Here is a 24,204-nt window from a genome sequence, read left to right as displayed (position 1 = left end):
CTTTTGACATCAATAGCCTATGCACTTTTGTTCAAGGAATTTGATTGTAGGCATAATAACTACCAGTTTATATTGACATATATTATTCTGATATTCACATCTTACACGGCACGTCCTTTAAAGACCCCAATCAGTCACTTTCTGGTTCCCTGACAAATCTTACTAGCACGACCACAGTGGAGGTGGCTACACCAGTACTCTCAGTCATCTTGACAAAGTCTCGTTAAATCTTAAAGCACAGAATATTACAAACACAGATACTCTCTAATCTTTCCCCGCTACCATCAGAAATACCTTCACGTATAAAAATACAAAGACCATAGTACCGTAGCCTTCAGAGAATAATGCTGACTTCTGTCTTCCATCACGCTGATGCTAGGCCTGTGCTAATATCATCACCACACATATACAGTGTCACAGAGCTGATAGGAGAGATACATCTTTGGGTTTATTTTGGGAAAGGTGGTCGACACATAAAAGTCAGCCCGGGAAATAAAAACCGTGATCCTTGGAGGTCCTGAATTAAGTCAGAATTTTAAAAAAAATCAATATCAAAAATACTCTAGTACTCTAGGAGTAAATAAATCTTGTGTATAAATATTGGTCTACTGTTGAAGTTGTGTTTCTGTATAAGATTTTTGTAGCACCAATGAGCTACTTGATGCAAGGACACTTTTCCATGAGAGGGGTGGCTTTTGTTATTCCAAGTGATGGTCACACACGTAACGATGCTACTGTGGAAGAGCTATTGTACACATTACAATGAAAACACATCGCTCTGTAAAGCAACTAACATGAGATTCATATGGAATAAAACAACACGTGTATAATAATGAACTGTAAAATGAAATTTTGTGAACAGTTTTGACTTGTAAGTGCCGCTAAAAACAGTGTCAACAACTTGGATCACTGCAAGACTGGATTGATGTCTGTACAGCTGCTAGATGTTCAGCTATTCTACCACACAACCAACACTGTGATTTAAAAATAACCACAGTGTACAAAAAGCAGTGGATAACAATGGTGCAAGCTGTCATGTAATTATCTGCACATTATAATGTACTTAAATTATAGAGGGTGAGAACAAAACACACACAAGTTCATTGTTGCTCTTAATTACACAGATGAAAAAAAAAAAAAAAAAAAATCACACTGTAATATGAGTAGTTACTGTGGATCCGCTGTAGTAGGCCATTATTTTGTTTCACCGGCAGGAGGAGAGGAACCCAAGAGAGGAGACTTTGGGGAAACCTAGACAAGTTTAAAAAACAAAATATTATTGGAAATAAGGGTGCGATTTCTGAACTCTATAAAGGTCTTACAACAAGAAAACCCCACACGACAGAATAGAGAAGGTAATTTTTCAATATCGAATGAGGACTGGCTGGATATGTGTAAATTTCAGTCGAAATGCAGCAACTCACACATGTGGCGTGAGTTTGGGTGGAAATGTTTTATTCATTTTTTTATTACACCGAAGCACAAAGCACATTTTGCTGGAGGGGACGCCAAGTGCTGGAGACAGTGTGGGTGTCAGGAGGCCAGTGATTAGACCTTTCTGGACAGAATTTGATACAGCACTAAAAAAGATACTTAACACTGATCTTCCTTTGCAATTTTCTATATTATTTTTCGGATGTACAGTACAGGCCAAAAGTTTGGACACACCTTCTCATTCAATGCGTTTTCTTTATTTTCATGACTATTTACATTGTAGATTCTCACTGAAGGCATCAAAACTATGAATGAACACATGTGGAGTTATGTACTTAACAAAAAAGGTGAAATAACTGAAAACATGTTTTATATTCTAGTTTCTTCAAAATAGCCACCCTTTGCTCTGATTACTGCTTTGCACACTCTTGGCATTCTCTCCATGAGCTTCAAGAGGTAGTCACCTGAAATGGTTTCCACTTCACAGGTGTGCCTTATCAGGGTTAATTAGTGGAATTTCTTGCTTTATCAATGGGGTTGGGACCATCAGTTGTGTTGTGCAGAAGTCAGGTTAATACACAGCCGACAGCCTTATTGGACAACTGTTAAAATTCATAATATGGCAAGAACCAATCAGCTAACTAAAGAAAAACGAGTGGCCATCATTACTTTAAGAAATGAAGGTCAGTCAGTCCGGAAAATTGCAAAAACTTTAAATGTGTCCCCAAGTGGAGTCGCAAAAACCATCAAGCGCTACAACCAAACTGGCACACATGAGGACCGACCCAGGAAAGGAAGACCAAGAGTCACCTCTGCTTCTGAAGATAAGTTCATCCGAGTCACCAGCCTCAGAAATCGCAAGTTAACAGCAGCTCAGATCAGAGACCAGATGAATGCCACACAGAGTTCTAGCAGCAGACCCATCTCTAGAACAACTGTTAAGAGGAGACTGCGCGAATCAGGCCTTCATGGTCAAATAGCTGCTAGGAAACCACTGCTAAGGAGAGGCAACAAGCAGAAGAGATTTGTTTGGGCCAAGAAACACAAGGAATGGACATTAGACCAGTGGAAATCTGTGCTTTGGTCTGATGAGTCCAAATTTGAGATCTTTGGTTCCAACCGCCGTGTCTTTGTGAGACGCAGAAAAGGTGAACGGATGGATTCCACATGCCTGGTTCCCACTGTGAAGCATGGAGGAGGAGGTGTGATGGTGTGGGGGTGTTTTGCTGGTGACACTGTTGGGGATTTATTCAAAATTGAAGGCACACTGAACCAGCATGGCTACCACAGCATCCTGCAGCGACATGCCATCCCATCCGGTTTGCGTTTAGTTGGACGATCATTTATTTTTCAACAGGACAATGACCCCAAACACACCTCCAGGCTGTGTAAGGGCTATTTGACCAAGAAGGAGAGTGATGGAGTGCTGCGGCAGATGACCTGGCCTTCACAGTCACCGGACCTGAACCCAATCGAGATGGTTTGGGGTGAGCTGGACCGCAGAGTGAAGGCAAAGGGGCCAACAAGTGCTAAACACCTCTGGGAACTCCTTCAAGACTGTTGGAAAACCATTTCAGGTGACTACCTCTTGAAGCTCATGGAGAGAATGCCAAGAGTGTGCAAAGCAGTAATCAGAGCAAAGGGTGGCTATTTTGAAGAAACTAGAATATAAAACATGTTTTCAGTTATTTCACCTTTTTTTGTTAAGTACATAACTCCACATGTGTTCATTCATAGTTTTGATGCCTTCAGTGAGAATCTACAATGTAAATAGTCATGAAAATAAAGAAAACGCATTGAATGAGAAGGTGTGTCCAAACTTTTGGCCTGTACTGTATGTTTCCTTTCTATTGCTGCTCTGCATATGATGCAGATATGTGTGATGGTGCTTTGTGTTGCTTTCATGTCTGTTTGTGCCAACAAGCTGTTTGTTGTTGTTGTGTTATTGTATTGTACTGGTGCTCTGCTGTTGCTTGTTGCTTTGCATGGCTTCTGTTCTACCTTGATAATTTCTGTTTGCTGTAGTTAATGCTGTCTTTATGTCTTTGTGCTGTCTTTGTCCTGTGAATTGTCCTGTGAATGTTTTACGCCAAAGGACTGCAGTTGAAAATTAGCCAGCTGGCTAACACTGGCACATTTACAGAAATGTTGATTAGTGTGCATTGTCCTTGTTGCATGCTCTCGGGATCTTGATTATGTGGTACAAGGTGGTCAAAAAACTCAAACTGTCTTAAGTCTGTTTTTTCGTCGTGACTTTCAGACTTTCAAATAGGTTGAATATCATCAGAAGTTTTTTGTCTTGGCTCATGTAAATAGTGAAGTAAAATGACAAACAGCAAACCGGAGAGACAGTAAACATGGAGGGGACTCTAGGAAGGAGTAAGAATGTGATGCTTCTCTTGTACTGTGGAAAAGTATAGTCACCGTTCTGATCCACCAACCAGCACTTATTTTAGTGAGAATTTTTCAAATGGTTCACCTCTCCTTCCCACTGTCTCCTCCCACTACAATAGCACAGATAACCAACAGAGGCTAGTAGTGAGTTGAGGCGACAAAATCAGAAATGTTTAGTTTGTTCGGAAATACAGTTTATATTTAAGGACTATATTGATGCCGAATTGACAGAAATACTGTCGACATGTGACACCTTTTATCTTGTGTTTGTAGAGTTAAGTGTTTTTGGGGACACTTAATAAGTCATATTTCTTAAAGGGAGTCTGGCCTAATTTTATCCACCAGGAGCAGGATGGAAAATAATCTCAGAAGGAATAATTAAATTCTTGGAAACAGTGACCCTGCTAGATGGTGTGACTAAAAACTCACATCATCTTTAGATGTTAGAGGGCGTCAGACTTAAGTCTCTTTAGTCTTTTTAATGTCTTCTGGTGTATGGTAGGCATTACTAAGGCAACAATAATTGGACAAGTCAGTTGCCAATGTCGTTCTTTATATGACAGTACTCACAGGAGAAGGAGGCTTCGCAAAGTTGAGGTGAGCATACAGAAGCACAGCAATGTCGTTCTGGCTGGCCTCCAGTGCTATGGACAGAGCAGTGCTGCCGTCCTGTAAGAGAAGAGACAATGATGGTGAGGTGATGGGTTTTTGGGGGGGGGTCTGTCAAAAAAAAAACCCAAAAAAACAAGAGGGAGACATAGAAAGGAAATATATGCTTACATTGTCAGTGAGAGTGGCATCACAGCCCGGCACAGACAGCAGCTGACGCACAATGTCCACGTGACCGTGTTCGCAGGCACACATGAGTGCTGTGGAGCCGTCGTCATCACGGATGTTGACCTGTGCCCCGCAGGACAGAAGCGCCCGCACCATGTCCCCTCGACCGTGGCTGACCGCTAGCATCAACGCCGTCTGACCGGCCTACAGACACGCATTTAAAATCTTTAAACTTAGATCTAACTTTAGAACTAATTGTCATTAAGACACATTAGTGAGCAGAGTTTTGAAAAGCACATGTAAATACTCTTTAATTCAAGTGGGTTTGGTTGTGTGAGGAGGTGCAGTAAGATGTAATGAGCAGTAGAGGGAGCACCTGGCTGGCCTTGGCGTTGACGTCCCCAGTGCGCAGCAGCTGCAGGACGGTTTCAAGGTCACTGTCAGAGTGGAAGGCGGCCAGAGCTGTCAGCATGATGGCCGTGTAGCCCGCCTTGTTCTGCTTGTCAGCATTACACAGGCCTGTCAGGTATATAGGGCAATCAGTGTGACAGGTGATAGGGCAGCAGCACAAACAGTGACAGGGATGTGTGACGTGTTGGAGGTACAAATGTTTTTGTGTGACACTCAAACCTGAGGATTTTGTACAGGAAAATCTTGAAACATCTGACTCAGTGGAATGAAAACTTTTCATCTATGAGTTTGAATGCTCTCTCATACACATACACACACACACAAAGCTCACCAGTGTCCAGCAGCAGTTTCACCACAGGGAAATTGGAGTGGGAGACGGTGTAGTGAAGCGCCGTGTTCCCGTTGCCGTCTGCCATGTTGATCACAAACTCCAGCAGCTGAGGGGAAACTGAGGCGAAGGTGTTCATATAGGCCTTGACAACAGCCGTGTCCGCTGCTTTGTGACAGGACACACGCAGCCACTCCTGCAGCACGGTGGTGTAGGCTGCCCTCTGAAATCAGACACAATGAGGACGATTAGAGACACATGCACACTTGATGGACTGTTGGAGAAATGCGAGAGCACAGGCATGGAGACTGACCATGATGAGCATATCAGAATCAAAAATGAGAAAAAGGTTTTGATGGAAACCAAAACTCAGAGGGAACATTATGGGAAATAAATTGTTTGCTCTTCCAGGAGTTGCAAAAATAAACTGTCTTCTTGACTAATTCAAACATTTGAAGAAAAAACTATAACCTTGAGTGTGCACTTCAAGATATTCACTTTTCCACAATAAAATGTCTTAAAACGACTGTCAGTGGCACCATATCCCCTTCGCGCATGCATCAGGGATGTAGTTGTCTGCCAGTAACTGTCATATATTGACTTGTAAGCCAATTTTAAGCCAAATTCTTAAAACACACTTTTCAGATTTTTGTTGATTTTAAGTATATATTTAACTGGATGAAGGATTTTAATCATCACATGTCTGGATCTTCAGTTATCAGACAAACAAGCTGAGGAAACTTTAGCGGCAGCTTGGCTCCAGCCCCTGCTGTGCCAAACAGCATCGAAGAAACACAGATTTTTAAACTTAAAACTGCTTTATTCAGTGTTATAGAGAGGAAGAGACCTCTGCGGATAACTCGGCTTCTATTAAAAACCTCCTGAAAATCTGGATCTTAAGTTATTAGAAAAATGAGCCCACATTAACAGGATCTGGAGTAGCAGTCCCTTTGCAATGAGCCAATCGGTGTCGTGACTTTTAACGTGAAACTGCTTTCGTCTATGTTTTCACCAGTTTTAATCACCTGGTCTGTTTGTTTTGGAGAGGAAGAGACCACTGTGGATAATTCGGCTCAACAATAAACACTGAGGGAATCCTGCTGGAGAAACTGACTGCGATGACGGCATTGCTCTGACCTCTAGCAGCTGAAAATTACATACTGTACGCTTCAGATGAATCCATTTTTGAGGAGCTGTGCTTTTGCTTGGTCGTGTTTCTGCTTGTTGTCAGTGTGATCGCTTTTAAAAAGGACACTCCTGGCTTTCCTGGGAAGCAGCAGAATCAATACAGAGTGGATTAGTCTGGTTAAATACAGTGAATTAAATGAACACCTACTGCTCCCTGCTGGCTGAAGGCATTGGGTTCCCCCAGGGCTTTCTGCAGGGCATGAAGAGCCGACATCAAGCTGTCACTCAGGTCCACTCTGAGAGAGACGAGGAGACAACATCAGTCACTGATGCTTCATCGTACCACTATATCAGCTGTCTGTCAACCATGTGTTTATTTACCTGATTTGCTTGGTCGATGCTGTGGCAGTGTCGTGTGTGATGCTTTCAGCTGCTGGCTTTGGCTCTGATTGGCTGGAGGGGACGGTTGTTTCTGACAGGACGGTGTATGTTTGCTCAGTGGTTTTAGTGACACACAGCGATGAAGAGCTGGTAACTGAGGACGTTATGGAGCTTTGATCAGAAGCGGATTCAGTGCTTGATGACGTGGAGGTGATCTCCTGTGTGACTGCGAGTTTTTCCGATGACAGGTCAACGCTCTCTTTAGAGGCGGCGTCGTTTGCTGGACATGGAGGAGTAAGAGCGGAGTCGGAGGCCGGTGCTGGTGACTCGGGGGCTTTGTCTGGCAGTCTTGTGTCTACAATTGCAGGCTGGTTGGGACTCTGCTGCGAGTCTGGAATGACGGCTGGTGGTTTGACGGCAGTCTGTTGAGGTACGCTGTTGCTTTCTGGAGGCTGGGAAGCTTTGCTGTGGGTTATTTGCTGGTGCTGGATTGCGTACTCTGGCAGTTTTTCTCTGGCTTCGTGATACTCACTGGAGTCGCTCCCCTCGTCTGAGCTCTCGCTGCTGCTGTCGTCTGATGATGTGGACTCGTAGCTGCAAGACGAGAACACATTTCATTGTCAAACAGGTCAAAGTCTTTGCAATTTACACCCGTTTTAACACTGTATATAAGCAGCATTTCTTCTCAGCGGTGTAGTCACTTCAATGTTGGGTATTTGGACATGCTGCATATCTTCTTTTTTTTTGTTTCAGGGAAGTCTGCTCTATAGGATTGTGAGTAAATATTGCATTGAGTTATGAAATATTTAAGTATTGCTCACTACTTGGGTCTTGAGGAGCTGCAGCATTTATTCATGGCCAATCTGAAACATGCACTGTAGGTTTACTACTGTGCTAAACTTTACCACTAATTTCTTTTCTGCACTGAGCTCAGCGGGGTGGAGGCCAGTAAGGACAATGAGAGTTTCTCTGCCTCTCCTGCAGCATTTGTTCAATTAGCAGTCACATCTCTTGATCCTCACTTTGCAAAAACAAATAACATGATATGTCACAAAACTGTGTTGCTACATACCCTTGCTTATTTTTATAGAGGTATATGAAAATCGTGGAGCTACACCCCTGCTTCTATTTTAATACTGACAGTACACCCTCGGTTGGGTGTACTGGATGGATACAGTGGGTGAAAATGACTGACACCTACCCTCCATTGACTCCAATGAACTGTAGGTTCTTCTTTGTGGAGGGAGATCCTGGTTCACCTTCTGCTTTCCGCTTCATAATGGACCTCAGAGAAGACTGGGGAGATGAGGCTGAAAAGACACCAGTGATTATACAGAGTGAGTCGCAACATGACGTGGTTAAAGTTGATGATGGTCAAGGTGTGTTCTGAGCAGAGTTCAGTCCAGTTACCTGTTTTAGGTCCTTCTTGTGACTGCACAGCCTCTGTGGGTGCATGCAAGTGCGTGTCTTCTTCTTTTGCGGGCAACAAACTAATCTGATTACCCAACGTGCTGATGGCGATGGCAGGGCTAGCTACAGGTACCGAAGTGGACAACTCGCTCTTGAGGACATCGCGCACCTGCTTGGAGCTGACTGCGATCGGCAACTCAACTGGAACATCTGTGAGACAGTAAGAAGACTTTAACTTTTCAGCTTTAACTGATCACAGATCTAATGTACAACACAATAAAACAACAGCAAACTACTTCAGTCACTTCAAGGCAGTAAATCCTGCCTTATAATTATAAATTTTAGTGTCAGAGACCTTCGGCTTGTCCTCTGTGGTGGCCCTCCACAACTCCAGCAGCTGGCTGAATGGACGGGGAGCTGCACATCTCTGCTCGGAGCAGAGTGCCCACCTCCACCACAGTGGGCTGCTCCAGTGTGTACACCTGGATTCCCACAGTTCTCTGTTCTTTCTGCTGGGGCAGCTGTGTGAAGCTGACCAGAGTGTGCAGGCTGCAGCCTTGTGGTTCCTGCCAGCCCATGCTGGTAGCCATGACCGGATGCTCTGCCTGAGGCGCCTTCTGGACTGCTGCGACCTGCTGCTGTGCATCGTGCAACTCCTGCACCGTCCTCTTTAGCTGGCCCTCAAGTTGACCCACTTGATTCCTGAGAGCCTCTGTCTCTGGCAGTAGCCCCAGGTCCTCCTCCCGAACCCCGACTCCCACCTGACGACTGCCTTTCAAGACCTCTGGTCCCACTCCTATGGTCCGCACTTCCCTCTTTGCATCTGGTCGTGCTCCACCCACAATCACTGTGTCCTCAATCTCACACCCTGAATCCTGAAGCTTGGAGCCCTCAGGTGTGGTGGGAGACAGAGGTCCTGCTGGCTTGTTGCTGCTCTTAGCTCCAGTGCTCACCTCTTCTTCAGGAATGTCAATGTAGAGCTCTCCTCGGGAACGACCTCGGTTGAATCCCAGACTATGACCCAGGAACTTCTGGCTCTTTAGCTGGACGCTGAGCTGCCGTTTCTCCTCCTGCAGCACAGAGATTTTGACCTGCAGCACAGGGATGGTCTTCACCTGCTCCTCCAGCTCTCTTATCTTCCTCAGGGCCGCAGCCATCTGCTCCCTGACATGCTGCAGGTGGGCTGGTGTTGGGGTCACTGGTGTGGACAGGCCAGAACTCAAAGGGGTGAAGGATCCACCTCCACCATGGGCTCGGTTGAAGCTGTGCGCACTGCTGAGAGAGGTGTTTGAGCCTGCTACGCTGCTGTGCATGCTGCCAAGGTTAGAGAATCTCCGTCCCTCTTTCTCCTCCTCCAGCTTCCTGCGTGCATCCAACAGGGTCTTCTCCACCCGGGCAGTGCTGAAGTTTGGCCTCTGCGACGTGTGGTAGCCCGGAGCACAGTAAGAGAAGGAGGAGTGTCGGCTGTCCATGCTGGTGTTGGAGCACAGGGACTCTGTGGAGGTCCACCAGGAGCCAGTATAGCCATAGCCACGGGGCAGGGAGCCATAGCGCGGCCGGCGTTGGATAGGCACCTTCTTGATGGTGTTTCCTTTCTCTATGTCGTTGACATACTTGAGGAAGTCTAGGTCCAGACGGTAACCATAGGGGGTCTCCACTGAGTAGGGCGCCTCCTGTTCTTTGCCGTGCAGGGAAGGGGGAGCAGGCGGGTTGAGTTTCCCTGCGGGGGAAGGAAATCAACTTTAAACAAACGGATATCTATGTCTAATCTTGGGCTCAGACTTTAGAAAAAAAGCATTAACTTTGGGCGACTGTGTATTTATATATTTATTCTGAAACAATCAGCAAATTAGGAACAAAGTGGAACGGCACAGTTACTATACTGGTCAACTGGTATACGTACATGGGAGTTATCCGACAGTTTAAATCTTAATAGAAGTAATTACTTATCTTAAAATAACTTCTTTATCATGGGGAGTTATACAAGTTAAAAGAAAAAATAAAGAGCAGCACCTGGGAAGCCGGGGTCCATATGCAGCACCTGAGCCATAATGAGCCTGTGGCTGCTATTCAAACAGTCACCCACAAACTCTCACCTGTAAAGAGACAGACATGTTAATGTTAAACATGGACATCTTATAAACAGGCCATTCTCACAGCAGACATTTTGACTTGTTAAAGTATGAAAAGCACAGGTGTTACTAATAACACGAAGGATGGCTCTGTATTACTCATGTGTTCCAGTAAGAGTGATGGCGAGCAAGCATGCACAGCACCAGAACCCTGAAATCAAAGCAGCTAAATGGAATTCAGCCATCCTTAATTTTATTATTTACACTTGTGCTTTTCCTACGCTGACAAGTCAAAATGCCCTCAGTGAAAAATGCACATGGACTACAGAGATGTGAGGACTCATATGGTTTGGATACTGGCAATAATTTTTTGAAGCAACATCACACGAGACTGAGTGTTCAGCCTGCAACCTCATGCCTACGACCAACTTACAGCCGTGATGATATTCAGTATAACAGCACTTCCTCTTGTGTAATATAGGTTTATTACAAGTGAAATGTATTAGTTAACAGCAGAGGTGTGGACTAGAGTCACACGACTTGGGTCACAAATCTGATGACCTCAGACTCAACTTGACTCAGACTTCAAGACTCCATGACTTCACCTGGACGTGAGCCTTTGACCTGAAAATACTGGATACCTTTCCTTATTAAGCCAGTTTGGGAAGTGAAAGATATACACATTTTTGCCCAATATCAGATGAGTTAAATACAAGACGAGACAGTAACATACAAAACTAACTCTGTTGTACTGGTTAATAGTGCTGTATGCTATGAAAGTGCAATTCCAGCGTTATTGTTTTATGATTAATTCTTGCGCACTTGTTTTAACAAACTTGACTTTAGTTAAATACAATCTTTGAAAAGCATCCACGATTTTTGTAAATTAACTCTGCTGTAAAAATGGCATTAAATTTGGTGAAGAGCAAATTATGACTTGGGACTAGTCAGTCATGACTTGGGGTTTGAGTGCAAAGACTTGAGACTTATTTGTCATTTGCAAAACGATTATGGATACCACATGTGGTTACGACAACAGATTACTTTTTGTTTGTTTATTTAATCATCATCATTTGGCTCCTCCAGTTCAAACAGTGTTGTAACTGGACTGGGACCAGACTGTTGCTCAGCTACAAATAAACACACCTGCACATGAGCTTGCAACTTTATGTAGGTCTAAATGTTACCGCAGTCTGTTTCCATTCATTGTGCAACCAGTGAAATAAGAGTCTGTTGACAGTCGCTTTGGTGGCGTGTGTGATGTCAGTGACTTAACAGACAGTATGCTGTGACATCAGCTGATGTCATGTGAGCACACCTGGAAGTACCTTCGTCCTTTTCTAACAAACATTCATCGTGTAACTCAAATGTTACTTGTGGAAATATGTTCATCTTTGTGGTGCAAACGTTACGACATCTGTTAATATAGGCTAATTAACAGTAAACACAATTAACGGCTTAAAGCAGAGTGATACATGCACAATCAAAAATCCCAGTGATCATGTTCTCAGCACTCATGGAACGCCTTTTGTCCATTCAAATTACTTGGTATAATGTCTCTTTCTGAACAATGTGTTCAATGGTACAATGGTCAGAAGCCGTGTTAGTGTTTTTTCACCCTCCTGCTCGACTGTCTAATTTTATCTGTTCATTTTTGGGAGCGTAATGGGTCACAGTCGAGCGTGTGTTTGTTTCTGTTCTCAGCGCTCGGAGAAGAGGAGTTACAGAGGAAAGTTTCCTGGCAGCTAATTCCAGGACAGAGGTTTGAGACTGCCAGTTACAACCTTATTAGGAATCATCTGTGCACGCTAACTGCGCCTCTCAATTTAAGGTTTACAGACACTCTCCTCTTTCTCTCCCTCACTTTCCCCATATCTTCCCCCTCCTGGGTCTTCTCTTATCTGCCTTCTTTTTTTGTGTTTTTCTGCTGCTTTCTCCCTCTCTCAACGTCAGCTGACGATCAGGAGGTTTCAGCTGGTCACTGTCTCCCTCGTTCCCTCCGCATTCACTTTGCTCAGTAGTACTTCCACACAGAAAGCAAAGTCGACTGCTGAGAACTTCAGTACATTTTTCACACCAGAGGCCTTTTGACTCTATAAACAAAAAAATTGTGCTTTTTCCTCCTACAAAGAAAAACACAGTGCCAGAAACAACATAAAGCTCACATCGCCAGTGCCTCTAACTTTGTGTCTGCTTGGAAAAGATTAACTTTCTAGGTCATCACTTTGTGGGAACTGGGGATGTAATGTTTAAGCCATCCACAGCATTACCCAGTCGAACATCGTTATATTACTTTAGACTTTAAGGAGCTAAGATCAGAAGTATGGACAGTTTGTTTTTTAGGGCATGTTAAGTTCACTTCACTTTAAGGCTGCTTTTTTTCTTTCTTCAGCAAAAACTGAGTCTCTCCTCTCTAAGTCCAGCTCTTTCTTTCTCTCTCTCACTCGCTCTCGTGCTATCTTGTGACCTTAGTCAGTGCTTGCTCGTTTGTGAAAAGTAGGCCACTTGGAAACACTGACTATATTGACTTGGTATTTTTGAAGTCCTGTAGTCAGTTTAATGTCCTAGTGCGATTCCCCTTATCTGTGCCCCTTCATCACCCTCTCATACCAAGACTGCCACTCACTGTAAGGCATGGAAATACTGTACCCACACACATTCAGACCCATTTTAACAACAGCAGAACCAAGAGTACTTCTTCGCCCATTGTGATAAGGAAAGACCGACACCAAGCCAACTATGTTTTAGCTTACAAATGAGGAATTTATTAGATGTCCGACATGTCAATTTTAAAGGGACAGTTCACCCCCGAATCAAAAACACATATTTTCTCTTTTACCTGCAGTGCTATTTATCAGTCTTGACTGTTTTGGTGTGAGTTGTCGAGTGTTGGAGATATCAGCCGTAGAGATGTCTGCCTTCTCTTGACTATAATGGAACTAGATGGCACTCAGCTTGTGGTGCTCAAAGCATTTGTCTTTCCAGATATCATGACTTGGTTACTCTAGATTATCCACAGACCTTGTTGTGAGCAGTTTCATGTAGGAACTTTCATTTTCTTTCCACCAAACTACACCTGCCAACTGGATCACCGTGTAGAGGTAAATGGGAATCTTTTCCTCGCTCACCTAGCATCACTTGGCTAGCTTAAGCCCCATTTCCACCGAGCAGTAGGCGATGGTTCAGTTCAGTTCAGTACGTTTTTTTTATCCGTTTCCACTGTGAGAATTTGTGGATGGTACCAATGGAACCGTTCCGTACCGTCCCCATTTTTGGTCCCCCCTCTGTTGGGGTACCTAGCACATAGATCTGGTACTAAACGGTGGAGCTGTGAACACTGCAGTCTGTTGATTGGTCAGTAGCGTATGGTCACTCTGATCAGGGCTGAGTTGTGGCTGGTTTTGAGGCTCATGTAACCACTGTTCATACTGTGGAGAGCTTTATTAGACTGTAACTACACAACGAAGGGATGTTTTGCTGCCTCTTTCATCAGCTGTAGTTGGAGAAAAAAATTATTTAATTCACTTGGCTGACTGCCGGCGACTTTTAAGGTGGAACATTAACTTGTAATATTACTCAATGCATGAGCTGACGATGTGAATCCAGCAACAAACCTTAAATTTCACTGTGACAACTTTGACCATTACTTTAGTTTTTATATGACATACACTTTTAGTAATGAGTGGCTCTTCAAGTGTTTATATATATTCATTTAGACCGGGACAGCAGATAGCTCAATCCTCATTCTGAGGAAAAAAAAAAAAAGTGTTGCGGAGCATCGTTCCTGTGGGCTCTGGCAACACTGAACCCCTTAGCTTGCCTGAGAAGGACTAAATGCACAAACACCTGATTTTTAAATATCCCATGGAGAGACTCTCACTGCAGCCTGTTTAATTTTGTTCTGAAAATGTTGGCGTGCAGCCTCGTTCTGTGGACGATAAACAAGACCGATAATGAGGAAATACAACAAGTGCTGGACGGAGCAGTGAGTGACAACAACCCCACCCACATATAAGGGTACTGTTTGCGGTGGAAACACTAAACAGACCAAGGGTCTAGGTACCATGTGTGAAGGGTTGCTTTTGGTTCCAAAGGTGCTATACAGAAAATGTTTGGTGGAAACGGGGCTTGACAGTACACCTCCGCTGTCACGACCACGAGCCTCTTGTCCATGAGTAGATGCACACTTCCCTCTCAAGGTGATACGAGTGGCAGGTGTAGTTCGGTAGATAGAAAATAGTCCCTACATGAAACTGCTCACAACAAGGTCTGTGGATTATCTTGAGTAACCAGGTCATGATTTCTGGAAAGAGACATTGCTGTTGAGTTTTTGAGATGTATTTTTTTGGCGCATTAAGCACCGCAAGCTGAGTGCCATCTTGTTCCATTATATTAGAGAGAAGGCAGACATCTCCATGGCCTATATCTCCAACACTCGACAACTCACACCAAAACCATCTAGATTCATAAATAGCACTATGGGTAAGAGGGAAAATATGTGTTTTTGATTTGGGGGCAAACTGTCCCTTTAAGGCTTACTTAAGCTAGATTTGTAGTGAAAAAAAGGGAAGAAAGGGAACTGCCCGGACAAATATAATAGTACAAGTTATGTTAAAAAAAGAACTGAAAGCATCTGAGGCGAGGCTGTGTAAGTGTCTGTTTATCTCCAGTATGGAATGAAAGTGTTAGATTGATTATGTGCTGCAAGTTGTCCAGTGCGGTCAGGATATGCCTCCATGTGTGAGAAAGTGAGAGCAGGACAGAGAGGAGGGTGGTGGTTGGGAGAAAGGGAGCATGTCAAAGTGTGTGTGTGAGAAACTGAGTGTGTGTACAGGAGGGTGGAGGACAGCGCTGACAGGGGACAGTTGATGAGATATAATTAGCATCTGTAGTTTAGCAACCAAACATCCCAGCCCAGCAGAGGAGAGACGGCTGACACTGTCCACTGGGTTCCTCTTTGAAAGCAGTTTTCTGCTCCTTCAAATCATATAAACTCAACATATTCTCTGCTTCAAAAGATGTCTTTCCTCACTGCCTCTGTGGGTGCCATTCCTCCCACAACACCCCCTCAAATCACCCACACCACCAGGCCTCCACATCTGCTTCTCCAACAGTGGCTCATTGGGTGTTTCAGATGTGTTAGCGTGTGTGTACGTACTATGAGTGTGTGTTTGGCTGGGGTGGAGTGGTTGACCTTCCTCCCTCTCTCTCCCGGCTCTCAAACAGAGTTCCTTTGAGATGACATCTGAACAGAAACCAGTGTGCGCCCTTCCCCAGCGTCACACTGCCATTCTTCAGACCACTTTCCCTGGCCAGCTCCATCCAGGACAAATGCCTTGCCCCCATTACACCCCCCTACCTCCTCATACAGCTGCATACCATACTAGCGGAAGTTAACATCGCCTCGTCTACTCCCTCTGTTCCCTGCTATTAAGATTAAGACAGCCCCTGGGGGGGTAAGATGCAGGTCACCCAGCACAAATTACGCGTCTGTGGTATGTCCTGTAAGATGTCATGTAAATAAGTGCATCATATTGTAAAGTCTGTGACCTCCCGCAGCAGAGACATTTGTTTTTGTGCAGCTTCAGATTCATTTATTTACGACCAAAGTCTTTTCATGCATGTATCTGGAGGATTAAAAACTGGATCTGATTTACAGCATGTGTATAGTTTCTTGTGCCTTTGCTGTATCAGAGGATCGAGACCACCCTGAAATGTAATTTAAGATGCCAGGCTTCATTTCGAGGTCAGCTTTCTCAGGTTTATCCAACTCACTGCTTCCACTCATTGAGTCACCTTATTATTATTGCCATTACAAAGGATTAGACCTCAGTATTGCTAAGTCAGAAATACCACTCTTCCCACCACCCAAAGAAGATCTTTATGGATTTTTCCACTGCTTTACTGACGCTCTCAGCCTTTGGTGATTACTATTCTGCTCCAGCTTGGGAATGGTTTGTGAATTAGGAAAAGAGGGATTTATATTCCGCTTCATACCAGCTGCTTGCACCGCGGGGACTGGATCTCTCCTCCCCAGGCTCCTTGCTCTCCCTTCCTTCTCTTGAGCTCTAACAGTCAGCACCTGTGGGAAACAAGAATAAGGGAAACTTGAACTTTGGCAGTCACGGCTTTTGACTGTAGCAGCTTGTAGCCCAGATCGCATGAAAATAAAAGGATATATCTAGACAGGTAGTCATCAGAGGATGTACATAAAACTCCATTAAAAGGTGTGAAGCTCCGTTGACTCAGAGATAAAAACAGACAGGTTACAAAAGAGTGGCCCCCGCAAGACGATAAACACAGGGTGCAACGCCAGAAAAAACATTCCAAAACATTCCAGTGGTTTTGACTGACACGCCGGATGTGAACAATATACCCCCATGACATGACAATCATTCTCTGACCTCCTTGTAGTGCAGCCTGGGTGAAGCCGAAACCATGCATAGCAGCTTTCTAGAAACACTCCCCCCCCACCCCATTCCTTTCTCCAATTCAAGGCTCTCTAATCAATCCAAGGCTGGGAGCCTCCCTGCCATGTGATTGGGCAATGTTTTCTGTTTTCTTGCCTCTGCGACTAACACTCCCAAATCCACGGGCACACACGCCCAGTTTTTGTGGGAACAGCCATCATCTGCACAGATCACCTTAGAGCCAGACTGATTTCACGAGCCTTTTTATGTGTTCCCCCTCATGGGCAACACAGACTTGAAGCCGTAGCTTCTGCATGCGTGTCCACCAGATAAGCTGCATGACTGTGTCGTCTGATTCTCATACATTCTGCTCTGGCTGCTCAGACTCAGGCTGCTGTGTGAGTGTGGTCGACATTTTGTCGGGGGGGGGGGGGCTTCGCAGCCTAAAAACTCTGATGGGTGACCTTTGCATAATATGATAACAAGATTAGCTGTTGTTCAGTCCATTGTTTCATATTGTTGTCATGCCAATACCACAGAGGGTGGAGGGGTAGGGGGAGAAACAGACCTTTTAGACTGGAACGACAGCCAAATCACAAAGAGCCATTCATTCAGCCCCTGGTTCCACAGCTGGTTCTAATATAAAGCAAGGAGGGGCATCTCGGAGAGAGAGAGGGAGAGGGGAACGGTGTGTGTATGAGTGTGTGGTAAGGAAATTTGCCTCAAAACAAACAAACAGTTGATAGAGTGCTGTTATGGACCCACACACTGACAGAAACGGGAAGGACTGACTGATTGATATCTAGATCTTAAAGTCCCAGAGGCTCCAGAAATGCCCGGCGATCTGCACGGCTAATTGTGTGAGATAACACAGTATTACAAATGCATCTCTACCCGATTACAGAAACGTGCATGTAGACGTCAAAAACTGCTCTCAAAGGATAGGACTAAAGACAGAGAACTATGTGGCTGCCTGTGTAAGACAAATACCAAACGTTATAGGAGACAACTTGAACTCCCATCGACTCCCACACAGCACAGATGAAAACATACAGATCTCCCAAAACTGTCCGAGGCCTGAAGACTCCCACAGATCAACAAACACAGCTGTAGCTCTTCAGTTGATTTATTCAGGTAAGGGCATGGATGATATAAACGGCAAGTGATTTAGATGTTTTTAATTCGTCTGTGTTTGTGAAGATAAATCTGACGGTATGAAGATAAATTTTTGATTTATCGCCCCCTTAATAAGTAGCAACGTTTTGACAACAAATGATTAAAAATGCACCTTTTTTAATGTCTGTTTAACACAGAGAAGTTCTCAGATGATCACTGCTTCGCCAGTGCATGTGCCAGTCTCGTCGTACCGAGCTAAGTGGTGTGGCAAAAGTGTGGCGATGGTCTGAGTTCTGATGAAGAAAGGGTTACAGGAAAAGGGAGCTCCATCTTTCTATTCCCAAAGGATCCAGAAACAACCCAGTCACTTCCTCCCAGCCCAGGAGAAAGAGTAACAAGGGGAGAGCGTAACTGAGAAAGACAAAAAAAGGGGGTAAGAAGGAGAGAAGGCAGAGGAGTGCAGTACAGTATGTGAGGGAGGGTGGGAAGAGAAAAGAGTGGGAATGTGAGAAAAGAAAGGCAAAACTGCTGGAGGAGGGGGGAGAAGAAAAAAAAATGCTGCTGAGAGTTTCAGATGGAAACTTCTCGAATGAGAAGACCATGACTGTTCTCAGATTTGGACTCCACCAGTATGAATCACTGCGAATCCTGCCGCTGACACCAAGTGCAGTCTGCTGCTGTTAACGCAGGAAGAACATCAGAAAGATAACATAGGCGGCAAGAACTCCTCGCAATGAGAATATACAGTTTCAAAGGACCTTTCCTCTTAATCTTTAAGGCTCCGCCTAGAAGATTACCATCATTGGTGCATTCCACCCCTAAAAATAGTCTGACAATAGAGAATCTCTACGAGAAGCTGCACTTTGTCTTGCTAAATAAAGCAGATTGTTGTTCAGAGGTTTTACTTCTGAGAGTAACAGGCCGCAAAGGCCTTAATATAGACACGGAGGAGAGCTTTAAATGTTACATAAAGATCACAACAGGAGACACGCTTGTTGATCTATCTACTAAGACTTCTTTGTCCTCCTCCTCACTCTGCAGCACAGATGGCTTCATTCAGCCAAATGGTCCAGCATGAATAATAAATCAGAAAAAAATTACAACAAATCTCTACCCTGAACAGCTAAAGAATCCTTAATGTAGAAGCAACAACAGCCGTTTGTCACCGCACATGATGTGGCTGAGGGGCGTACGTCACTGCTTGACAGACAGGGCCTTCACCATGTGTAACAAGGCCAGATGATCTCATATCAACATGGCAATACAGTGTGTTCCTATGCTGCTGGCTGACATGTGGTTTTTTGACTAATTTGGGCTTTAAACTCAGGACAGTGAAATCATAGCCCAGTGGGACGTCCCCTCCAGGATTCTTTGCCCTTTAGCAAAAAGCCCTGTTTTCTGCATTAAGGAGTGGTGGTGTGGAGGAGCAGACGGCGCTGGGCTGAGCAGTCTGGTGCTGGCTAGAGTACGGCCAAGGGGAGGGGCCGACCAGCTCCCATTACTCCTGGAACAGGAGCAGAGTAAACACCCGCCAGTCTGCTATTGGTCATTGTGCTGACCTCCAACAGGAAACTGAGCAAGGGTGGGGTTGAGCGGCAAGGAGCGGCACCGGAAAAAAAGACAAAAAAAAAAGGTCATTTGGGAGAGAATTCCTGTGCATGTTACGGAGGCGGGGATTAAGAATGATGCCGAGCAGAGAGTCCAGAGCGCTGCACTGTTTTGAGGAAACTGCAGGGTCTGGAGGGGAGGAAGATGAAGTCCAGATGGCATTGAGACGAGTGGTGGGGAGCCGGTCAGAGCAGTGTTGGGGTTAAAAGCTCAGGCCTGTGTGTGTTGTTGAACTGATGAGAAGGCACAACACAGCAAAGCAAAGCAAAGCAAAGCAAAGCAAAGCAAAGGAAGTAACCTTACTGCAGCGGCGATGGAGTCAAGTGGTTCCCTCTCAGGGATCTAATCAATTACTTCCTGACTCAATGAGAGCTGTTGATCAAAAGACTGTGGATATAGATGCAATAAAACAGGCCCGGAAAACATTCATAAACATGTTTGTGTACTTTACTGGACAGAAAAGTCCATCTTGCTTTTCTGAGTGATTAATGTATTAAATGAGATCAAGGCGGATTATTTATGCAGATAATCACTGTCCTGAGAACCTCAAAAGCCAGATTAGACCATATGTTCACGGTAAAGTTACCATACTGGCTGCTCCAATCAATATAATCAAGTAGGAGTATTAACCCTCTGTGCCTTGGACAAATCAGGCTGATGGTACTTCTGCAATACTCAGCAGTATCTTTATCCCTACTTTATAAATTAATCAACTTAATACAATTAAGAACTTTGGGTTTAATCATCATAACATATTGTGATGATGTGATGGTACGAAAATCGATAAGCACAGGCTGATTCGGATGGTGGAAAGCAGGAATAATGACAACCTGTTGAGGTGTCTGCTACTTTGTTTTCATCTAAATGTATGTGCAGATACAATAAAAAGACAAAAACAACCTGACTGCATTTATACTCACTGAAAAAGGCCTTTAATAACATTATAGATCCTGACTTTCCTTATTTTAAAGTGATGAAAATAAAGAAGCATTAATGCCGTGTATTATTTCAGGGTGTCTACAGGTGTCAGACACTTACATTTAATGCTTTATAATGCTTTTTAATTATATTTTTAACCAAATTTAAGACAATTTTTTTTAAAATTACACATTACTGACTTGATGCCCTTTAGATTTTTGTTCAATAATAACTCATCTGTGCAATATTTTACTGCACAAAACACTCTTAATTCTCACTTATTCTACTTTTGCATTCCTATATTGTAGTATGACGCACACATTTGTACAAATTTCAAATATTTCTAAATCTTTTACACATATTTCTTCTTATATTTTCATATTTATAAGTACATATTGTGTTATATATTGCAGCATAATACATATTCTTTTCTTGCAAACCTATTTCAATATAAGACCAGCTGTAACGTCTCCCAGTTTCCCCCGGGGATCAATGAAGTATTATGAATCTTAATGCATTGCAGGTTTGTAGTATACGTCCCATGCAGAGGTAGGTTTTATGTAGGAATATGGTTATTAGAGTGAGTTACACTCCACATTTTGTCCGAAGGTAAGTGCAAATATAAAGTAGAAAGTCAGTATTGTAGGTTTAAAGACTTTCACACAGAGGAGCTGGACTCATTTTGACAAAAAAGAAAAGAAAAGATAAATAAATGTAATTACCTAAACTGTTTATGGCAACTGAGTCCTCACAAATTGGAATTTAAAGCAATTTAACATCTTTCAAAGCACTAATTTGAGCCATCTTAAGACTTTTTAAAGACTTGCAGGCACCTTGTGTTTTAACAGAGCAGTTCATTCATCATGTGGTAAACCTGTCTGGAAAAGCTCATCAGTGGTAGACCCTGGACAGGGACAGACAATCTCATGCAGGTTCATGGTGTAATTTCATTAGCCTCCCACTAAACCATTTAAATGCCCGGCGTGTGGCCCAGTGTGCAAATGGGGTTTATAACCCTGCATTCCTCAACAGCACCCCTGGGTCCAAAAGCTGTAATGAGACAATCACATTCCAGCTCGGTTTAAAAAAAAAAAAAAAAAAAAAAAAAGGGTAAGGAAACTCCAGCTGCACACAAACCTGACTAGAGACTCCCAAACTGCAGTCTGGGGGACTCCCAGGGTCCCCCAGACACATGAGGAAGAGTCAGTTTTCACTATTATTACACTTCATATATCTCAAAACACTGCATATTGCGTTGCCTGTTTGTTAGGTACACCTGGCTAAAACTAATACAACACCCCTGCAGTAAACTCAATATCAGACTGACTACTGGAGCTACAAACCAACAACCTGCACGTGTAACGATGTGAATGACAGGACAGAGTCCTGTCTGAGTGCCATGCAGCTGCTGCAATCTTTGTCCATCCGCTGGTAGGTGATTTAATACAGCCAACAGCCCATTTCACAACAGCAGGACAGTGGTGTATTGTATGATGCAGTGTAACGGGCCGATGACTACACCCCCACATCCTGCCAACTTCTGCATGTCCTTCATCAAAACAACATCTGACGTTCTTACAGATGAATCAGGAGAGTCGACTGTACACACCATGAGACATTAGGGCAGGGCGGCATGGAGAAGATTACATACCACTTTATTTTTGACCAAATATCTTGACGTCGATACTACCATGATATTATAGGGGTGGCTGTTGGTGCTTTTGCAAAATATTTACATGATTAGATTTTTGATAATCATCTGTAATGTGGATATGATAACTAGAAAATTATATCACTTAACTGTTATGCAGCCTTTAAAACCAGGAAAGCACAAGCCCTATGTCACATAAAGCTCACTATTAAACAAACAATTGTCTATTTTATTATAAGACAAATACATATTCATGCATTTTGCCTGTTAAGACCCAACTAATTCGCTTATTAAGAGGCATCAGTGAGGGTCATCAGTTAGTCTGAGGAGCAAAATGAGGTTAAATAGAGTTTCAAGTGCTTTTACACTCCTCCTGTCCGGCTGACACACAACAACTCCATCAATCCTCATCCATCTTCCGAGGATATAAACTCCCCTCAGTGACCACTGGCCGGCTACAGGCGGCGAGACAAGCAAATTTGAGGGCAAGAAGCGGCAACGAGAAGCTGACGAACATCTGGAAGTAATGAAAACTTGCAGAATGCACGGACCCACCCTCTCCCCTGAGTCTCCAGTCTTCACTGAGCTTTCTATTTTTTATATAATGAAATTATAAAATGGTTAGATTGTTGCAACAGATCATGTGTGAGGCATGAGGGGGGAAAGTTTCATAATGAAAGGCACACAAACACCCAAATGTGTCGCTCGTTCATAAATGACGTGTGCATGGGGGAAAGATTTGGCAATGCAACATACAGTAAGATCGCTGCAACAAACTCCTGCTGTAATCAATGTGGACAAAAGTTGAGGTCGCGTGGCACAATCCTCTCTGCACGAGCCCTCTGTGAAAACAATGCAGACTGTACATGGTGCATATAACAGGGATACTGTATGGAAAACGCACAGCTTCTGTAGGCACTATTTTCCTGTGTTATCATAAACAAACCCAATTAAATGTAGGGTCGCTGTAAAGCCACGTTTCAACTTGACAGACTCACTTTAAGTTCATAAAGAAATATTGTTATTATTATGATATTATGGGGTTTTTCGTTGACGCCGTGCAGCCTGAGTTAGCCTCAAATGATGCTCTGAACAAAAAGACACGCCACCGTGAGACTCAGTTAACTCCAAGCCTGAATAAATACTCGTGTTAAATTATGAAACCTAATTACCCCGAGCAGCAGGTAGTATTATAGCTGAAGCTTGAGTGTTTTTTTGTGGATAAAGGACCCGTTACTTCGCACAGAGACGACCGGGGGGAATGGGCAGGACCGACGCTTTCACAAAAGAAGTCCCACTCCCGAGAAGGCGCCTCATCTGGAGCGCTCCAAAATACCAGTCTGACAACAGAGAAGCCGAGACAGTTTTCAAACCGAGGAATTGTAACTTATTAGCTGCTCTTACCTGCCCTCTAGAAATCCTTTCAGCCGCCTCGGCCCAGGAGCGCTCACTGACAGAGAGACAAAAACACCGCAGCCAAGATGCTCCGCGCCCCCTCCCGCTCCTCTTAAAGGGCCAGCGGCCACGAGGCCAGGCCGGGCAGGGAGCTCACGCTGTGCCTCCATCACCTCTCACAGGGGGGCTCCAGTCATCTCACAGGCCCTCATACACCTCCAAGGATCCATGCTTCTTAATGAACCTACAAGAAATAACTTTAAAGGAATCAAAACACCTCCACCAACACTATATGACTTTAAAGGCCATTCAAGGGCCTCAAATCCAGTTGCATAGGTTTAATTTCAACATGGCAGCAACACTTAACCTCCTGAGACCCTGTGTCCTCATATGAGGACATCACATTTTGGGTTTAGCTGATCTCACATTTCATTCTTCTTAACTTAGACCTGTTGTCCTCGTTTGTGGACACTTTTTGTGCCATCTAGTGGTAGTAAGACCACAATACACTAATCCATGTAAAAACAAGATGGAGGCCATCTCTGCTAAGTCAGTCTGCAGCAGATCCTGACACCAAAGTGGACAAGGTCAAAAACCTGATCACATTTAATGGTTGAAACTTGTTTATTTATGATTAATAATGTTTGTAGTTTGATATGGCAACAAATTTGGCCAATTTTAGCAACAGTAATGAGCTAAGAAACTGTAAGTTAATCGTTTGAAGACAGTGGGACTTTATCAATGTCTCATTTGAGGATATTGGGACTTAAT

General features: G+C 43.9%; 1 protein-coding gene across 1 annotated transcript; it reads right to left on the bottom strand.

Annotated features, from left to right (window-relative positions):
• Positions 1-1,043: 1,043 nt before the first annotated feature.
• kank2 (KN motif and ankyrin repeat domains 2) lies at positions 1,044-23,540 on the bottom strand. Its single transcript, XM_033645503.2, has 13 exons — positions 23,443-23,540; positions 16,333-16,417; positions 10,277-10,359; positions 8,619-9,983; positions 8,264-8,473; positions 8,055-8,163; positions 6,854-7,447; positions 6,681-6,768; positions 5,348-5,567; positions 4,982-5,124; positions 4,609-4,809; positions 4,399-4,497; positions 1,044-1,251 (listed from the first exon to the last, which is right to left on the bottom strand). Exons 3-13 carry the CDS (start codon positions 10,311-10,313, stop codon positions 1,195-1,197), a joined length of 3,123 nt encoding a protein of 1,040 aa, XP_033501394.2. The 5' UTR covers positions 10,314-10,359; positions 16,333-16,417; positions 23,443-23,540; the 3' UTR covers positions 1,044-1,194.
• Between the last annotated feature and the right edge of the window lie 664 nt (positions 23,541-24,204).

This window comes from Epinephelus lanceolatus, chromosome 18, assembly GCF_041903045.1.
Source record: "Epinephelus lanceolatus isolate andai-2023 chromosome 18, ASM4190304v1, whole genome shotgun sequence".
NCBI classification, from domain to species: Eukaryota; Metazoa; Chordata; class Actinopteri; order Perciformes; family Serranidae; genus Epinephelus; species Epinephelus lanceolatus.
Note: the sequence above shows the minus strand (reverse complement) of the source record. Positions and strands in the feature narration are given on the sequence as shown.

Coding starts and splice junctions, on each gene's coding strand:
- kank2 (XM_033645503.2), bottom strand. CDS start 10,313: ATGGCTCAGGTGCTGCATATGGACCCCGGCTTCCCAG. Junction 8,164..8,263: donor ACAAGAAGGACCTAAAACAG/GTAACTGGACTG, acceptor GTGTCTTTTCAG/CCTCATCTCCCCAGTCTTCT. Junction 4,498..4,608: donor ATGCCACTCTCACTGACAAT/GTAAGCATATAT, acceptor CTTCTCTTACAG/GACGGCAGCACTGCTCTGTC.